The sequence below is a fragment of the Lithobates pipiens genome, unplaced genomic scaffold (genome assembly GCF_037356315.1).
Source record: "Lithobates pipiens isolate NorthernLeopardFrog02 unplaced genomic scaffold, aLitPip1_a1.2 Scaffold_3, whole genome shotgun sequence".
In the NCBI taxonomy this organism is placed as follows: domain Eukaryota; kingdom Metazoa; phylum Chordata; class Amphibia; order Anura; family Ranidae; genus Lithobates; species Lithobates pipiens.
In genome coordinates, this window is record NW_027507790.1 from 191,149,328 (window position 1) to 191,169,734 (window position 20,407).

Sequence of the window (20,407 nt, forward strand, 5' to 3'; positions counted from 1 at the left end):
CCTATTTCATAACCAAAGACAAAGATCTGATTTTAAGTTATATAAAAAGTACTGTATACTCAAGTTCAAAATAACCTGATTGCAGTTAAAATTAACCCATAGATACCAAACTACACATAGGCACCAATCCCCTTTTAGCAGGAGATATAATATGTATATATAAGTATTAGTGATTCCATCGTATAGCCGGTGTTCTGGCATATTCAGTCCGGCCATCATATAGCGTCCGCCCCGTACTGCGCATGCGCAGTACGGGGCAGAAGAAGCTTCGTAACATTTCTGAAGCTGAACGGCGCCTGCGCCGTGAGTGGAGGTGGTAGCCCCACCATCCAAGCGGACATAGGGTTGTGAAAATTGGAGGGCCCCTCGCTTTGCTCTCCATGCTTCAGGCTCGGCCTCGCTGCGCTCGGCTCTTTTTTATTCCTACTCTATGTCCACTTGGATGGTGGGGCTAGAACCTGGACTCAGTGCACAGGCGGCGTTCATCCTCTGCTATTTTCGGAATCTGTGTTGCTGTGTACTGCGCATGCGCAGTACACAGCGGACACTATCTGATGGGGGACCTTATATGATAAGATACCGGCCTGCATTTAAAAAGCAGACTTCATTATATGCTTAAAGGAGAAGTCCAGCCTAAGCTTGTTTGGGTCACAGGAGTGCAATTGGTTTTGCACTCCTGTGACCCGTTTTCAGCAGAGAGCGGACTGAAGTCTCTGCTGTCGTCACGGATATCAGTCCAGGCACCGCGTCATTGCGACAGTCTGGATCCAACAGGTGCCTGAACTGACACCCATCTCAGCCTCTCAGCTACCCATCCCTCCACAGCTCAGCGCTCCAGTGAGAATGGAGAAGCAGAGCGGAGAGCTGCTGATTGACAGTCAGCAGCTCTCTGCTCAGGGAGCTGTGAGAACCAAGCTATCAGCAATGTTCGATCGCTCTGTTCTCAGTGTAGAGGCGCCGGGGGACAGATGCAGTATCTGACCAATGCTGCATCCACCTAGGTAAGTATAATGGAGGAAAAAACAAACAAACTCGTACTTCTCTTAATATCCACATTTATTGCATAATAATCTACATGGACTGTCGTGTCAGTGGGCACTGCCACAGCAGAGGTATTTCATTTGTATAACTTCTCTGAATGTTTTTCCAACCGGATAAGCTCCGACATTATAAATAAATGGGGGGATTTTAATACACACTCTATATAGGATGCTGTGAGAACATCATAAGGCAGGCCCATGCCTAGAACAGCAGTGTCATGGAGACGTCACCAAGTACATTGTACAACCAGTTATTCAACTGTTTTACTATTTATTCCTTGTTTGCTCACCCTGGAAAAGAGCTGGTTCATCAGCAGTAGTACTGAAGGAGGTAGGGAAGCAAGATTCTCTGTAGCTCCAGGAATATACAGCATCCTTTTCCTTTAATGCGGAACTATACTGTATCTAAGCACTAACACTAATTCACTTGAATATTCAAAGCAAACTCATCCATCTATGTCTCCATGCTTTCTTTGTTGAGGAATCATTTTGAAAAACACCCACTAGCATTTCTGGTCGTGGACATCTTGAGTAAGGGCAGATGATTCATGTGGCAATAACTTCCTGGAATCCATCTGCCCTTAGCTCAGGCATGAGGGTGGGTGTGCATAGCTGAGAAAACCCCTCCTCCCTTCCTGAAGAATCATGGGATGTATGACATCATTTGCCTAGGCCTGGAAACCAGGAAGTAACTGAATAAATGTAAAAAAAAGTATATATCTGGTCTCCCACAGTACATAGTACATGAAAATGCAATTATTTTAGGAAATATAAACTGCTTTTCTCATCAACAGTATATAGTCTTGTGACTTCTCAGTGTCCGGCTGAGCACTGGTTAAATCTTGTAAGAAGAGTTTTCATTCTCTTCTGACTGTCCTGTGAGGCTGCATGACCCCTGACCCTCTGTCTAGACAGTGCTGATTTTCCCTGTGCTGGTCAAACATGCACCCTTTAAAGAAAAAAAAACTCTAGCAACACACACAAAACTCAGCATGTGCAGAGTGCCTCCTAGGGCTCTGTTCTATCAGCAGATGGATTGGGGACAGTAAAAGACGTTGAAGATCAGAGAAGACAGGATCAAACAGGCATTTTACACAATACAGAGGATTAACCCCTTAGGTTCCACAGTGAGTATAACAAGCATGCTTTACTGCATACACAGACTGATTTTACTGTTGTGGGGTTAGTAACACTTTAAGCTAGCATAGTTACTACTTTTGTAAAGAAAGCAAACAATGTGCCGTCTACTGGAACTTAGTTACATTATCTAATTAGAGATGTAAAGGGTGTTACTAGTGTGAAAGGGTCTAGAACATTCACATGTGACCATGACTGTTGATCTCTAAATAGACCCATTTCTTAGAAGACTTTATATAAAAGATCTTTGAATTCTTCAAGTGGGCAGAGGGGGTTTGGAACTTTATATAGCTAGCATTATTCGGGTAAAAGATCTGTGTAATTTCTCTTTTCTGTAAAGCACAGAAATGTTATTGTGCTGCTATGAACCCTTTTGTGACACCCACACTGCGTCAGTAAACCAGAAAAATAAATCTCTTTGTTAACTTTAATAATTTTTGTGTTTCCACAGGCTAAAGAATTTGCCCTTTAGCTTCACAAGACTGCAGCAGCTCACTGCTATGTGGCTGTCAGATAATCAGGTGGGGTGACACTTTCTCTGGGAGTAACTTCTGTCTTGCCTTGTGAAATATAGCCTGTTGTAGCTGAGAGATTTGACTTTCAGAAAAAGAGAGAGCTGTAACACATGTCTGTAGGAATCTGGTGAAATTGTAGTTGAATTAGTACAAAATGAGCCTGATGTGTACAGTATATTTTAAAAGGTCACAGTGTTGATTCAGAAACGTGTAAAGAATCTTGCAGAATTTTTGGATCAGCTCACTTCTGTTTCATAAAAATTACCTACCCTGTTTCCCCTAAAATAAGACCTAGCGTGATTGTCGGTGTTGGCTGCAATATAAGCCCTACCACCCAAATAAGCCCGACTCTGTTTCCTCAAAAATAAGCCCTACCCTGAAAAGAAGACCTACAAGGACTTTAACTAGGGCTTATTTAGGGGGTAGGGCTTTTATTGCAGCTATCACAGACAATCACACTAGGTCTTATTTTAGGGGAAACAGGGTATAACTGGCATCTCCAAATTTTCTAAACAAAGGGCCAGTTTACGGCCCTTCAGACTTTAGGGGGGCCAGAATGTGACCAGTGGGAGTAGAAAATGTTCCAGTCTCAGTGGGAGTAAACAATGTTACCATTGGTGTCAGTGGGAGGAATAGTGCCTCATCGTTGATGTCAATGGGAGAAATAGTGCTCCTAGTGCCAGGTAAAGGCGAACAAAGGGCCACTGGCCTATAACATAGCCCATATTTGTAATTGCAGGAAAACCACATTGTAAATATATATGGTTTATGATGTCTCAGCACCACTAATAATTATACACACTGCTATAGGTGCATAACCTTTGGTGCTAAAAGTAAGACCTGCTGCTGGATGATTAAAGAGGAAGTAAACCCTGGTGGGTTTTACTTCCCCCTTTATTTCCCTGCAAAGGTAAAGCCTAATGGGCTACTATGCATCGCATAGTTGCCCATTATGTGTCACCTGACACCGAAGCCCGCAACGTCTGTTCTCCCCACTAGCAGGGAGTGTCCATTTTCACCCCTCTTCCTTCCGGGGGCCACGAACTCCGGCTCTGTGACTGGCCGGAGTTACGTGACGTCACTTCCGTGCATGCGTGTGGGAGCCACGAGTCACGGCATGACCCCTATTAGTAATGGCGCGATGTTTCCTTTCTAAAGGGCACATGTGACAATGTCATCGGCACTCTGCTTTTTAGTAAATATCTCCTAAACCGTGGAGGTTTAGGAGTTTTTTTTTAAGCACCTACAGGTAAGCCTTAATATAGGCTTACTTGTAGGTAAAAGTGGTTGTACAGGGTGTACAACCACTTTAACAAAAAAAAAAAGCATTTTTGGAAAAGTTCCCTGATTTCCTTAGCCTTTAATACATTAGTAAGAAAACTAGTAATAGTAATCCAAAAATCGAAATATAGGAAAGCAATCAAATTGAAAGATAAAATGATCTGAAAAGAGTTCAATGTCTGAGCTATGAAAATGTATTGAGTTTTTTTTTTTAAATAAGACAATGCCTCTATGAACTAACCAAAATGTTCAAGCTGAATTCCAAGTATGGATTTAATAGCATTGTTCATTGATCCAGCTTGGACCAATTTAAGTATGTACATGCCATACATGTAGACTGGAAATCACTGTAATAGTCTCTGCTAATACAATGATCGCTGCTGTCTACCAGGTCTCAAACTTAATGTCATCACCCTATCTCTGCACCCCATCCAAATAGAGAACACATTGCCTTCATTGTGAAAATCGCATGGCATTCTGTGAATGGCACCCGAGCTGAGCAGTTGACCCCATGTAGTTACTATAAAGCAGGGCTGCCACTTGTCATAGGACCTGAAAGACATTGGCGATCACTGTAGTAGCAGAGACTACTAAAGTGATTTCCATCTTCCTGAGGGATCCCACCGTGTGCATATGTATACTTGCATTGGTCCAAAATTGGATCAATGTAATCATGCTATAAAATACATACCTGGAATTCATCTTTCATTTTTATGGTTAGGTGCATAGTTTACTATGTAGGTTTAAGCGTCCATTTATGAAAACTGGAGATAAAATGGGGCTCAGTCAGATTTCTTCTATTTTTTTGGTTAAATTAAGCCACTGGTCTGATTGCTTACTGTGGGAAGAGGTAAAACCTTTGTTTCCCCGCACTTTTTTTTTATTTTACATCTTGAACAAGATCTAAACAGCTCTGCGATTAAAAAACTGTTTAATGTTTGGATGGTAGCTCTTTTCAAGCTACATTGCTTTTCACTCAAGTGGCTCACGGCTTGAGGAATCTGCACTGCTGGTTGTTGTATTCAGACAGTCACAGCATCCCCGGCTACCTGAGTACCCCAACAGTAACGGTATCTGATAGGATGCAGTCACTGTTTGGCCAATCGTTTTTCCACCTGGTTCAGTCAACAGAGCCAACCATGGCTTAAATTGCAGTTGATTCAGCAGGAATAGGCTAAATTTATTTAATGTATTTTTGTCCAGTCTTTTTTTTTTTTTTATATATCAGAGATCTTTTTTATTGTTTGAGCCTTTTGTTACGCCGGTTTATTGGAACACTTCTGAAATTGTAAACATTCAATACTACTTATTCATAAAATATGTTTATTTGCAGTCCAAGCCCCTCATACCACTGCAGAAGGAGACTGATCCAGATTCTCAGAAAACTGTTCTAACTAACTATATGTTCCCTCAACAACCACGAACAGATGATGGTAAGGACAATGGGTGTGGGCCACTTAACATATATAGAGCACCGCAGTCTCCTTCACTTTCATTTGCGTAGCATTGAACTGTTTTGATAGATGCTAAAGAGTAAAATCAGTTAAGGTTATTTACATCTCTAAGGCTAGGTTCACACTGCTGCCATACAATTTTGATCCGACTTTCAGTGCGATTATGTAATCCTACTTGGATGCAACTTTGATAAGGTTTGTATATTCTATGGTGCCAAAGGCACTGGAATCGCACCACGGTAGTACAGGAACCTTTTCCAAAATCGCTTTGTGCGGTGTTGCATCGATGTGAATGGACACTATTGAAAGTAATGCGATTTCCCTTGTCATGTGATTCTGTCCGACTCGAGTCGCATCTAAATGTGCACTAGTGTGAATAATACCTGAAGGACTTCACTTATACTCTGCACTTAAATTCCCAGGTTATGGTTAAGGTACGTATAAGTGACTGCATTATGGGATATGTAACAAAACAAGTAGGAAGAGTCTTGATTGTAGAAGTAGGCTGAAGACTGAAAGATAGGTGGGAATTATGAAATTTCAATGGTTGTGGTCCTACAAGATGCAAGAAAGTTACTCAGCCCACCATACTTAGGAAAAATTGTTTTTGGGTATAGAAGCTGATAGTATGGCAATGAGTTTTGAGCAAAAACATGTTATATTTTAGTTCTTGGGGAAAAAGTTTAGGTTGGCTTGTTCTTAGTATGAATTTTCTTGCAGGCCGTGCAATGTGACGTACTGCTACATCGCTGCCTGCTTCTGGGTTTAGGTTGTGTGCATGCACGCCCCCCTGCAAACACTCACTGTGGTTGAACACAGCAGGAGTCTGTCAGCAAGTCCTGGCCAATAATTCATGGCCAGGACTTGCTGACCAGCTGTGTCCAATCACATCCCAGAGCCCTGTGTTGACAATCATTACAGGGCTCTGTACAGAGGGAACAATCCCTCTCTGCTAAGAAACAAAGAGATATGTTAGTAAAAGCAACGATAATACACACACTACACATTGTTAGGCACACATTTTAAGCCCTTGATCACCCTAGATGTTAACTCCTTCCCAGCCAGTGTCATTAGTACAGGTCTGGTCATGAAGGGGGTAAATCCTTCCTGGAGCTCAAGTGGTTATACAGTACTTGTTCCATCATGTGGATATTCACGTGAATCCAGGAATGATTTCATGCTCCAGCAGTTATAGAATTTTGCTTTGTTCTGAGATAACAATCCACTGCATTTGATATCCCGGTCACTGCAGCCTGGTATGCTAGATGTTTACAATGCAGATTAATCATTCCCTACCAGGTGAACAAGAGAGAATAAAGGCCAGGCAATTTTTTTATTTCTGTATTTTGATTTGTGATCAGAACAGGTGCAGTGATTTCAAAGGACCTACATAGTTAGGCTAGGTTTACACCTGCGGCAGTGTTTGCCACCCCTCTAACAAGTGATCTGTGGTAGATCGCATTTCAGAGGCATTTGACAGGCAGCAAGGGGTCAATATGTCACCTCATCACTGTCTGTTTTTAACCCTGTAAATACTGTACCACAACAATGCAACCATGTGCATTACACAGATTAATGCACATGGCCTGATGCATTACACATGGTTGCAGGGCGGTTGTGGTGCAGCCCCGATCACTTAAATGGGACACATTCAGTAGTAAGACTGCCTATGGAAAGTGACGGAGGGAGAATTTTTGCTATGGCCTCGGATCGAACCACCCACACCCAGATGAACTTGCACCCTAAGTGGGAGCTAAGGCTTACTCTTACCAGAGGCTTCAAATTTGTGCACTCTTTTTTTTTTTTTTTTTTTTTTATCATTGCCCTGGCACTCAACACTCTTTAAGAAGAAATATTCATGTACTGAGACTAAATGTAATTGTGGGGAAATCTGCCGAAACTAATTATGTGCCATCTACTAGTCTCTTGCTGCCTTCTCTTCTGGTAAACATTTAAAGCACTGATCTAATTTATTTGGTGCTCTGGCAGCTCTGTAAGCTCCCTCGGACCTCCAGGTAACTGTAGGACAGTAAGAACCCAGTGAGGGCTGCAGGGGTACAAACAATCAACACTCTTGGAGGTGTCCGTTTCTCATTTGACTTTGGTGGATGAGAACTCCTGAACAAAGTAATGTTCAGTAAAATGGACACTGGGAAAGGTGAGTTTTTATGGTTGTATTTTACAGGTAACCGGCAGGGTTGCTTTAAAGCTGAAGTTTAGTTAGTAATTCATTTTTTCTGCATCACTACCTGTAATGAAGTTCCACATCATGCAGGCAGCTGGATTCTGTAGAATTCTTCTGTGCAGGGATGCCCGGTCCTCGTCCTGAACATGCAGCTTTGAGAGAGTAAATGGCATGGGGTCTTCTGTGATCTTCAGCTGAAAAAGAAAACGAAAACATCAGGCGAATGACCAGATTCTCTCCCCCATTTACAGATGGGGTTACATACAGTGTAATTAGAGCACAGGTTTTTCTCCGTGAATGAAGGGGTTGGTCCCTGTCAGATCTTTTTCACTGCAGCTCACAGAAGACCCAGTGCTATTAAAGTTCAACAACAGGAAGAGAACCTGTCATCACTGCACAGAAGATTTCTACAGGATCCAGCTGCCTGACAGATGTGGAACATATGTCATTACAGGTATATAATGCGACTCCAGCCATAGGAGAAAAATATTTTTTTTTTATGTTGCACGTAGTTCTGCGAGTAACTGTGTATTGTCTTGTTGAGTACCTGAGTACCTGTGTTTTGTCTTGTTGAGTATTAGTGTCAGGAAGCTAGTTGTTAGGTAATTTGTACAGGGTATAATCCCCAATCCTCATTAAATTTAATAGGTACGATGCCCGGTAGTTGTGGAGAGGCAACTTGTTGTACATATTACAGTATGTATGCGTTCCTTGATCATCCGATTGAGGGTGAATACTGCTGTGCAATATGTAAGCACATTGTTTCCCTGGAAGCCCAGGTTCTGAATCTGGGGAAGCACTGAGAAGTCCCTCCATACTAAAGGAGAGCCAGGAACATAAACGAAAGGTTGCGGCTGGGCTCAGCACAGAGGCAGGTGGAGACAAAGAGGTGCAGGCACTAGCAAAGAGTAGATGGGTGACAGGAAGGGTAGAGGGGGAAGTGCCAGGGAGGCCGATCCAGGGCTGGAGCATTCCTATAAGTACACTCCATTGAGTGACATTGGTGAAACCAGTCAGGAACCAACACTGCTGGAGCTGAGGGACTCTCCTAGCTGCTGGGGGAAGAACTCCTCCAGTGAGAGTGGGGGGGGGGGGGGAGCCAGGGGAAAGAAAAGACAGATTCTGGTGGTAGGGGACTCAATTCTTAAAAAGACAGAGGCGCCAATTTGTAACAAAGACCTGAAGTGCGAACAGTATGTTGTCTACCGGATGCTCAGGTTCGGCACATCACGGATCTGGTGGACAGATTACTGGGCGAGGCTGGGGAAGACCCAGCTGTCATGGTGCATGTTAGCACCAATGACAAAGTCAGAGGCAGATGGAGTGTCCTAAAGAACGATTTTAGGGATTTAGGCTCTAAATTGAGGTCTAAAAGATCTGAACAAATTAATGGGGTGGGCAACTACATGGCAAATGAGGTTCAATGTAGAAAAATGTAAAATAATGCATTGAGGTAGCAAAAATATGAATGCAATCTATACACTGGCTGGGGGGAGAACCTCTAGGGGAATCTAGGATGGAAAAGAACCTGGGGGTCCTAGTAGATGACAGGCTCAGGAATGGCATTGAACTTATTCTCTCTGGAGAAGAGACATTTGAGAGTTGATATGATTTCAATATACAAATACCATACTGGTGACCCCACAATAGGGATAAAACTTTTTCGCAGAAGTGAGTATGAAAAGACTCGTGGCCACTCATTAAAATTAGAATAAAAGAGGTTTAACCTTAAATTATGTTGAGGGTTCTTTACTGTAAGAGCAGCAAGCATGTGGAATTCACTTCCACAGGCGGTGGTCTCAGTGGGGAGCATCGATAGTTTCAAGAAACTATTAGATAAGCACCTGAACGACCGCAACATGCAGGGATATACAATGTAATAATGAAATATAATCGCACACATAGGTTGGACTTGATGGTGTCTTTTTTGTGTCAGTAACTCTCAAAGTAAGAGGGTCAGCAAGACTTATAGGCAACTAGCCTTTTTCATAAGGAGAGATTAACAATGGTGGTCTTCATATTTCTTTTATGCAAGGTTTCCTTTAGCTGACACAAAAGCAGATTTATAACTTTAACATTTATTTTAAGCAGATTGAGACATGTTAAAGTAGTTTACGGGTCAATTTAGTTTTAAGGTTAGCTACATTAGACCTAACTGCTTACTTTAAAGCAAAAAATAAACCACAACAACCGTCTGCCTATGTGCCTTAAATCTTCTGTGATTAGTAGTCCTGCCATTGGTCCTAGATTCTGTTTTGAGGGAGATTAATGCTCTTTGTATTTGTTTTGGCAGTTATCTTCTCCTCTGACAATGAGAGTTTCAACCCCTCTTTGTGGGAAGAACAGCGGAAGCAGAGGGCTCAGGTTGCCTTTGAGTGTGACGAAGACAAGGATGAGAGAGAAGCTCCAGCAAGGGTCTGTATTTGTCACAAGATATAGTTTAAAGTTTGGTGGAATGAATGTAAGATATTTTGTATTAAAGTGGATGTAAACCCTCACGTATACCCAGTGAAGTGAACAGCCTCAGATGATATGACATAGGGACGAAACAAATCTCCTTACATAAGTTTTACGTGCAAATCGGCTGTCTTCATCTTTATATACTGTTTAGAAAGTGCACATGGTGTTAGATTTTTTTTCTTTCTGGTTAGCACTTCAGTGAAGCCTGAGCAGACAGCTGATTGGAGGAAAGGCACACACCCCCTCTCCTCATAGGTAGAGAATTTCAGCTCCGTTTGTTGAATTGTTCAGGACTCCGGCTGCTTTTATTATATGTGGCGGAGAACTTGTCAGGAGTTATGAGGCTGATAACAAAAGAATTGAGCAGGAGATGGCTACGGAACATAGTGCTTTGAAGAGAGATAAGAAAACACTGCAGATATAAATGCCCAGTTCAAATTTCATGAATCTGACTTGCATCCACTTTAAGAAGTAGAAGTATGCTTAAATTGCCTACATATAAACCAAATGGCTGTATTCTAGCCAAAATTGATTTTTTTTTTTTGTTTTAAGTTTTGTTTTGGATAGAATGGGAAAATTTTAGAACCCCTGTGGCATTTTTATGTTGCTACTATTGTTGATTTTACCTTAAATCTGTCTTGGTTGCCACAGGCACCTGGCCAGTATGTGAGGAACATCTGCCCAGTGGAAAAAGGCAGCTTGACAGCCTATTATCATGCACAATATTTTCTACCTAAGTTAAGAAATCCTATATATGTGTAGCACTAACCCCGGAAGGAGCTGCTGGTTAGATTTGGGCTTACTGTTACCTTCTTTTCTCCTCACTTCACGTCTAGGGGTGTCCCGTGGTAGATGGCCCAGTAACTCAAGAGACTGATAACAGATTCACTTAAAGGGATTTTATTTGCAGAACCTAGACAATAAACAGTCTCTTAAAATGGGATCAGAGGGTTGGAAAGGAAATTCAGGTACTCTTAGGCCGCGTACACACGCGGGGACTGTTCGCTGAAACTGTCCGCTGAAACCAAGTTTCAGCGGACAGTCCGCTCGTGTGTGGGCTTTCAGCGGACAGTTTCAGCGAACAGTCCGCTGAACAAGGTTTTTCGGAAATTCCGAAAAACTGTCCGCTGAAACCTTGTTTCAGCGGACAGTCCCCGCGTGTGTAGGCTTGTTCGTCAAACAAAGTTGCGCGCATGCTCAGAAAGGATTTTCACGCCGAAAGTTATAATGCAGTGTATAGGACGTCGTATTTTTCGTCCCGTCGTACGTGCCGTTCACGTCATCGCGCACGGTTTCAGCAAACTGTTCGTCCGTCGTGTGTGGCCATGTCCGTCCATGCTAATTTTGAGCGGACTGTTTGCCGAAACTGTTTGACGGACAAAGTTGGGCGAACAGTCCCCGCGTGTGTACGCGGCCTTAGTGTCAAAGTTAGGTATTGAAGAACTTGCTTACTTTGACTGCATCCAGAGAATAGCCATTCACAACTGGATGATCACTCAAGTTGGACAGTCCTTCTCTCACAAGGCCTAGCAGCCAACAAGTTGCTTACTCAGGAACAAGTCTGCCACAGACGTTGTAGAGCATACAAGATATGTCTCTGCCACAGACGTTGTTGAAGAACACGTAGGAAAACTAAACTTAAAGAACACTCGTAGGATATCTGGATCTTTCAGCCATAAACTAAGAAACCAACCCGTACGTGGTCTTCTTATGAAGAGTCCTCCCTGGAATGCTTGAAGTCACTGGGTCTCTCCCAAACCGGAGACAGCACCCAAACACCTCAGAATCCTCCTTTAGTTTCCTTGCCTCGGGCTAGCCAGCCCCTAGACATCAAGATCGGGTGGATCCGCACCCCAGACCATAGCCTTCCTGGGGGCTGGTCAGGAGGACCAGGGCTATGAAGTCAGTACAACATTCTGGACCGGAACCCCAAACCACGTGACGTCCACATCTTAAATGCCCTTTCCCTGAAAGCACAGCAAGAGCGCCACTCCCACTGGGCGGGCTCTGAGAGAGCGTAACTTGAGCATCCAACCAGACCATAGTTCCATACCTGTCAGAAGAGACAGTGCCCCCTGTGGCCAGGCGGAACATCTCATAGTCCAATCAAACTGATGCTGAAGTCCAAATTTAGACAATTTTACCAAAACCAAACTGCAGTTCAGGCATAACTTTAACTTTGAAGGATCCGCCGCTACATATGATGCAATTTTTTTTTTGTTGTTTTTTTTTAATGCTTGGAGGAATTGAAAGTGTTGAATGTAAAATGGTAATGATTGATTATTGAGGTATGGTTTCTTCTTTAAAGCCCTAGTAAAAATCAGTGCTGGCCATACAAATGATGTTTTGGCAATCTTGATTTAAGAATATATTACTATATATTCTTGCCCCACATCAGTTACTATAGAACACTCTCTCTTATTTTACAGTGAGTGAGCTCAGCAACAAGTGTTCCGTGCACACTTTTACTAGTAACAAGAGTGATTAAATTCCTGTACACGTAGGCTCAACATCGGGCGGTATTGGCCAGTTCAATAGAAAATGGCCGACATTCGGACTAGCCTTTTTTTTAATTTTGTTGTTCAGCTCAGCGGGCTGAGTGAATAAGCTTAAGAGGAGCCGCTGTAATAACTATTCAATGTTAGTACAGTGATCTTCCCCCCACTGAGCTTTTGTGTTCTGACAGGGGGACAGCCCCCCTACCAGAACACGCCAGTCGGCACTCTCAGCCATTGGCCATTGAGAGTGCTAATCAGATGCTGATCGACAGACCTGTTTTGGTTACGTCCCTTCGACAGAAGATGGATCAGCTGCTGTACACGTGAGCTGAATGTCTATTTCTATTGAACAGGCTGTTACTGCCCGATGTTTGGCCTGTGTGTACGGGTGTTTAGTACAGCGGCTCCTCTCGAGTGCTTCAGTTTTTTTCATTCAGCCCACTGGATTGAACAAAGAAAAACTGCTAGTGTGTAGCAGGTTTTACAGTGCATCTGGAAAGTGTTCAACGCTTCACTTTTTCCCCAATTTGTTATGTTACAGCCTTATTCCATAATGGATTAAGTGCATTATTTTCTTCAAAAATTCTACAAACAATATCCAATAAAGACAATGTGAGAGAAGTTTGTTTGAAATCTTTGCAAATTGATAAAAAATAAATAAAAATCCCATGTACAAGTATTTACAGCCTTTGCGCATTACATTGTGCACCTTTGGCACCAATTACAGCCTCAAGTCTTTTTGTATAATGCTACAAGCTTGGCACAGCTATTTTTGGGCAGTTTCTCCCATTCTTTGCAGGACCTCCCAAGCTCCATCAGGTTGGATGGGGAGTGTTGCTGCACAGCCATTTTCAGATCTCTCCAGAGATGTTCAATTGGCTTTAAAGTGGATGTAAACCCAATGTCATCCTTTCTAACCTACTGCCATAGGGGTTATCTAGAAGGATATACATGCCACCTGCATGTATCTTTACCTGTCAAATGTCTCCCCTCTGTCTGCTATGAGACCCGAAAAACTGCATATTCTGTGGGTGGGTCTGTTGTCTGGAGCTCGGTGGATGGAGTCATGATGTCGGTAGACTCCCCACCCACCTTTACACTCCCCTTGCCAATATGCATATTCTCCAGTCCAGTGTATTTCTTACACTGAACTTCTGCTATGATCTCTAACATCCAGTGAAAAGACAGGAAAGTAACCACATATGAGTTCAGCATGCCAAATCATGCTGAGGTGGGGAACATCCAATTCTGGCAGAGCAGCAGAAGAAAGGCGTGGGAGGGAATTAAATAAGAATGCATGTCTATTAGGCTAGTGCATGAGATATGTAAATCACCTGTCACTCACAGCAAGTGGGAGGATTTGACAAAGTTTTTCTCTGTTTGTCAAGATTTATCTCACTGAGCAATAAAAGAGGATTGCTCAGAGATGGATTAACTCTTTGTGGCAAGACTGGGCTCAAATGATAGGAAATCTTATACTCTACATTATGACATAAAAAAAAATGTTGGGTTTACATCCATTTTAAGTCTGGGCTCTGGCTGGACCACTCAAGGACATTCACAGGGTTGTCACGTAGCAACTCCTTTGTTATCTTGGCTGTGTGGTTAGGGTTGTTGTCCTGTTGGAAGATGAACCTTTGCTTCAGTTTGAGGTCCAGAGCACTCTGGAGCAGGTTTTCATGTCTCTGTACATTGCTGCATTAGTTTTTCCCTCAATCCTGACTAGTCTCCCAGTTCCTGCCTCTGGAAAACATCCCCACAGCATGATGCTGCCACCACCATGCTTAACTGTAGGGATGGTATTGACCAGGTGATGAGTGGTACCTGGTTTCCTCCAGGCATGACGCTTGCCATTCAGGCCAAAGAGTTCAATCTTTGTTTCATCAGACCAGAGAATTTTGTTTCTCACTGTCTGAAAGTCCTTCAGGTGCCATTTAGAAAACTCCAAGCGGGCTGTCATGTGCCTTTTACTGAGGAGTGGCTTCCGTCTGGCCACTCTACCATACAGATCTGATTAGTGGAGTGCTGCAGAGATGGTGGTTCTTCTGGAAGGTTCTCCTCTCTCCACAGAGAAATGCTGGAGCTCTGTCAGAGTGACCATCGGGTTCTTGGTCACCTCCCTAAAGCCCTTTTCCTCAAAAACTCAGTTTGGCCGGGTGGGCCGATCTAGGAAGAGCCCTGGTAGTTCCAAATTTCTTCCATTTATGGATGATGGAGGCCACTGTGCTCATTGGGACCTGCAGAAATGTTTCTGTACAATTCCCCAGATCTGTGCCTCGATACAATCCTGTCTCGGAGGTCTACAGACAATTTTTTGGACTTCATTGCTTGGTTTGTGGTCTGACATGCACTGTTAAGTCTGGGTCCTTTATATAGACAGGTGTGTGCCTTTCCTAATCATGTCCAATCAACTGAATTTGCCACAGGTGGACTCAAGATGTAGAAACATCTCAAGGATGATCAGTGGAAAAGGGATGCACCTGAGCTCAATTTTGACAGTCGTGGCAAAGGCTGTGAATTCTTATGTACATGTTTTTTTTTTGTTTTTTTTAATACATTTGCAAAGATTTCAAACTTTCTTTCACATTGTCATTATGGGGTATTGTTTGTAGCATTTAGAAAATAATTTCATCCATTTTGGAATAAGGCTGTAACATAAAATATGGAAAAAGTGAAGCGCTGTGAATACTTTCTGGATGCACTGTAGGTAGTGGCGGTGTGGAGTAAAATCAAAAGTGCTAGCAGGTGGTAGATTTTTTTTTTATTTCAGGGCCTCCTTTTCAGTTTGTACTGGTGTGTCAGTCTTTAAGTGAGCAAAGCTCCTTTAGCAGGAATATATACTACAAAACATTGTGTGAGTGTCCTCATTTCAATTGTATGATCTTCTGTACTCCAGGAAGGAAACTTGAAGCGGTATCCAACACCATACCCAGATGAGTTGAAGAACATGGTCAAAACGGTTCAGACTATTGTACACCGGTTGAAAGAAGAAGAGAAGGGTGAGGGGGCGAATAAAGAGCCAAAGAATGAAGTTCAACCTCTCCTGAAGGACACAGCAGTGAAGGTAAGACATTTATTCTAAAGAATATTGCATCTCATGCCTACATTTAGTAACTTTCATAAAAGTTGGCCAATTCTTTGCTTTCTGTGTATTGATGGGTCATAAGGTACAGTAGAAAGTATACAAATACTGCACTTTAGAGCCATTTTACTCTCAGAATACCGGTGTGGTATTTTTTTTTTCTTTTGAACTATTTACTAATACTTATTAAATCAGAAAAGCAAATTACCTGATTGAGAGACAATTGAAGTGAAACCATCTTCCTCATATTAGGTTCTCAAATTATATGATGTGCTTGCTTAACACACCCTATTAGTAACTTGCACTAGCATGCTTATTGTAACTTTCTTACAAAAAAGGAACAAAACATGGAGGAGGAAAACATGTGTAAAGTATAAAGCTCCACCTGCTGCTTGGATTTAAGACCCAATACACACTATTAGATTTTCTGCAGATTTTTGTCTTCATATTTACCAAAACCATGTAGTGCAAGGGCCTTCCTGATCATGCATACAAATTGAAACTCTTAAGGTCTGCCCTTCTATTATATGGTTTTGGTAAATCTGAAGACAAAAATCTGCAGAAAACCTCATAGTGCGTAGGGGGTCTAAGATTGTATAATATGCAGCATTTCACACTTTTCTCACCGCAAAAAAAAATTGCAATGCAAAATTTTTTATTTTTCATTTCTGACACTGATAAATATTAACATTATGTAGAAAAAAAATACAATACATTCCTTTAACCATATTTACTCCAGATGTATTTGTTCATTTTGGGATCATCTGTGGAGTATTGCAGAGTAGTGTTGCTCAGTAGTTGAACTGAGGTGGAAAATATTTTATTAGTATTTCAGAAAATCAAGTTAAGCATAATGTCTGTTGTCCCATAAATCTACTTCAACACCACCCTGATTCTAATGTAATTTGCCTTTGTAATAGCTTTTATTTTACCCATGCTTAATTTTATTTGTGTCTAGACGCTGGAGTCCGCTCCAGCTAAGCCTGAGGATGAAGAAAAGGAAAAGCTCCTTGTCGGGAACTGCATACAGAAAGCAAGTGATCCAGAAACTAAAAAAAGCATTGAAAATTCACAGCTGAATAACCTTGTTAAAAATGTCTGGAATGCAAAAACCATTGTCAACCATGATGAGACACTTGAGGTATGGCTTTGTGTCTTCAGAAAGCATTGTCTTGTTGATCTTATAGCCCTCAGTAGTTTAACATAGTCTAAATTACTTAGAATTTTTGTTTATGAATGTTTCTACAATGGATGTCTTTTACCACCCAGAGCATATAGCGTTTGTGCTACACAAGAAGAGAGACTCATCCTATATGTATGAGAAATTGCAGTAAAGAGGGGAAGGCATTTGGCATTGGAGCCTAAAAAGTTATTTGGAAAACATGGACTAGGTTTGTAGTAACAGGAAAACGTGAATAAAGAAAAAAGTCTTAGCAATTGTGGTTCCATAGCTTTATCCTTCTGCAGAATTGGCATGGCAGTAACTGCAAACTTGTAAAGATTATATGTAAAATAACTGTTGACATAAGTCGGCAACAGCAATTATAAAGCTACAGTGACTATTCACAGCTTTATTGTACATGCAGGCATCATGTATGGTATGTACGTAAATCCAAGATCTGTTTTTCAGTTTTGTTTTTATTAAAGTGGAAGATGAGGCTAATGCTAACTATGCCTAAAAATGTTCACACCATATATAAAAAAAGATCTGTAAATTTGCCAATTTTATCCAGCTCCTGTCCAGTCACATGGTCATATGGCTTCAACTCTCCTGTGTCAGTGAGCAACTCCTGCAGGGGAGAGCAGGGAATGCCGACAATAGTTGGGCCATGGGAGCCTAAGGGGGAAGCCATATCTCCAGGAACTGTCGACCCCTCCCTTATACAGGAGAGCCAGAGCTGCAGGCTCATGTGCCTGGACAAGATTAAAACCAGGGAAATATACAGATCTTTTTTATGCAGAATCGGTAGAGGAGGTGGAGGGAACACTTTTAGAAATTCTGTTACCCACAATTTCTTTAAGCAACAGCAGGCCGATGCTGTCTCGCAATTACCAGCTTAAAGCAGGATTTCAGCCTTTTTTTTTTTTTTTTTTTTTTTTTTTTTTTTAAAAGACACCTGTGACACTCTTACTAATATCTGTTTAACAAGGTGATTATATGCAATGCCACTGTTGTAGTTATGCATTTTGTGGAAAACAAACCACCTCCATTTCCTGTGTGCTCCCATCATAATTGTGGGCATGTGAAGCCCTCTAGTGTATTCTTACAGGATAAGGTGCTTCTGGCTACCCAGCATGCAGCATCCACAAGGCGCGGAGCACGGATTGTTAATGGGGTTGCCATCATAGCGGCGCTCATCACCGTCTTTCATTGCGTCATTTCCTGTTTGGAAATAACACTATGCTAACAGGCAGGGATGTCCACTGACTCCTGAGACTGATGACACACATCTCCTAGGAGCCAAGGTGACCCAGGAAATTACGCACCTCGCTGCGGCGGTGCTAAATAAGAGGAAAACAGATTACCCCATGGAAACGGGGTAAATCAAGCCAAAAATAACGTCCAATGTTGTTTTAACTTGTTGCTGGAAATGTGGGTGGAACTCCGCTTTAATGCTGTCTGTCTGATGTGCATGCTGATGGCAGGTTCTCCAGTGAAAAATAATATATCTCATTCAAAAACTCGCACTGGACAGTTAACTAAAATCGAGAAATATAAATAAACAAAAATGAATAGGAAGACCGTAGCTGCTACACAAAAGTGCTACAATGAAAAATATATAAAGCAGCCTATATCAAGCAATATACATCCTAATAAACTGTACCTACTGTGTCAATGTTAAGAGAGAACAAAAAACATTAAAATCTAAAAGTGCTCAGGTGCTTCAGTGAAAAGTGCAATGGTGCTCCAAAACTTTTGAATCAGTGAAGATGCTCCCCCTTATGGTGTCCCCACTCACCAAAATGATTGGATCCTCAGCTTCGCAGTCTGGGATCAAAAAAGCATTGATCAAATGATCTGGGGATATGCTGGATGGTTCCTTAGTAAAATCTTGCAGGGAGATGTTTTAAGACCAGAAGGATATATACCCCTAGGGACCCCCTACCACACCCCAATCATTCATAAACATAAGTGAGAAATCATCACATTAGCAAGAAGTATCAGACATCAGAACCATTGAGCTATCATAAAGCCATTTGGAAGGATAAATACACTTTAAGCCCTTCCCACCCAATGTACACACAGTAGTGGGTTTCAACATAGAGCTGCTGCATATATGTGTACAGCTGGTGTCATATTTTTTTTGTGCTGTCAGACAGCATCCTGGTCACTGTTTACACTAGGGAGCCAGTGGAGTGGGCTTCCAATCACGTACTCACAGCCAGTCATTGATCACATGACCAGACAGCCCACACATTACAAACTTTTAAAAGGGTGAGACGCCTTTCTATTTTCTCTTTATGAGCAACAATCAGATTTCACGTGACCATCAAAACAAGATTGGATGGAGCTGCTTTTTACTCTGCTGAAATCTTATTAATGTACTTACTGTTTTTCGGCCATGCTTACTAGCAATTTGACACCCTCGATACCTTGAATAAAGATAGAATAAAACTGTTGATCCCCCTTCAACTCCCCTTTTTTATTGTACGGATGTCTTTGAACTTGTCTTTCAAGCTGTGCCAAGCTTATGTCTTATCATTTATATTTCAATTCAATAAAGCACTGAACAGCCTAAAGAGCGACTTTGTTCAACATTCAGGAGATTTTAAAGAAGGATGCCAGGGTATAGTGTATATAAAGCATCCCATGCTTTGTTATACATTTTCTGTGCTATAGATGAACTAGGAAGCATACTAGTAGAATGCCGACTGCTAATAACAGAGCAAGGACTTTATTGTAGAACAGAAACCTTTTATTGGGAGACGAATACTGCAGACTTTTGAGACAGCTCAATTCGCTTCTTTCAGGCACAGTAACAGTATGATGAGGCCTTAGGACAGAATGTGTCAGGGCGAATTGTTTAAGTTGCTCTTGGCATTCATTTATCTTCTCATTTTCATTCCGCCAGTGCTAGTTAGAAGATGAATCGGGGACACTGATTACTTCTAAAGTTGCAAGCCTGTAAGAGAGGCCTCATGATCACAATGTCAGTAACAAGAGATGCTTTTTGATATTCCAGATGGTATTTTTCTGCGATTTGTAAATTCGATAAACTGCTGTGGGGCAAAGAAAAGTTCATTCTTGCTATTGACATTTTGATATATGATTTATGAAAACCTGGTGGAACTATACCCAGACACATCGTGTCTTTTTTTTTTTTTTCTTTGGGAAAATTTAAATATTTGTTCTTATGAGGACAGCTCCACTGTCACCACTGCAACCAACTAATCAGACTGTATCCTTTTTGGAATGTTAGAACACGTGGTTGCTGTGGGCGACAACTCCAATTTACTTCAAATCGCTGCAACTTTAGCATTTCCGTGTATAGGCAACAGAACCCTTGTTACCTTTCCGAACCATGTTTCTTAAACATTATGATCTTTTTCTTGAATTATTGCAGCAAGAATCGGAAGATTTGTCATGTGATGACGAGATGAAGATGGCTGAAATGCGGCCGCCGCTTATAGAGACATCCATGAATCAACCAAAAGTGGTGGCACTAGGCAACAACAAGAAAGGTGAGCTCTGCCATACACAGACCAACAAAACAAGTGATTTAACAGATTCAAATGCTGCGTGTAACAGGTGGA

The 20,407-nt window shown here is 41.8% G+C and overlaps 1 protein-coding gene across 3 annotated transcripts in view; it reads left to right on the forward strand.

The window, feature by feature from the left end:
- Window positions 1-20,407, forward strand: part of ERBIN (erbb2 interacting protein) — a 347,855-nt gene that overhangs the window by 291,162 nt on the left and 36,286 nt on the right. For all 3 annotated transcript variants that reach the window (XM_077462647.1, XM_077462650.1, XM_077462648.1), the window contains 6 exons: window positions 2,629-2,698; window positions 5,307-5,406; window positions 9,906-10,027; window positions 15,467-15,634; window positions 16,611-16,793; window positions 20,218-20,335. In XM_077462647.1, coding sequence (XP_077318773.1) covers window positions 2,629-2,698; window positions 5,307-5,406; window positions 9,906-10,027; window positions 15,467-15,634; window positions 16,611-16,793; window positions 20,218-20,335 — 761 coding nt within the window. The remainder of the gene's footprint in view (window positions 1-2,628; window positions 2,699-5,306; window positions 5,407-9,905; window positions 10,028-15,466; window positions 15,635-16,610; window positions 16,794-20,217; window positions 20,336-20,407) is intronic.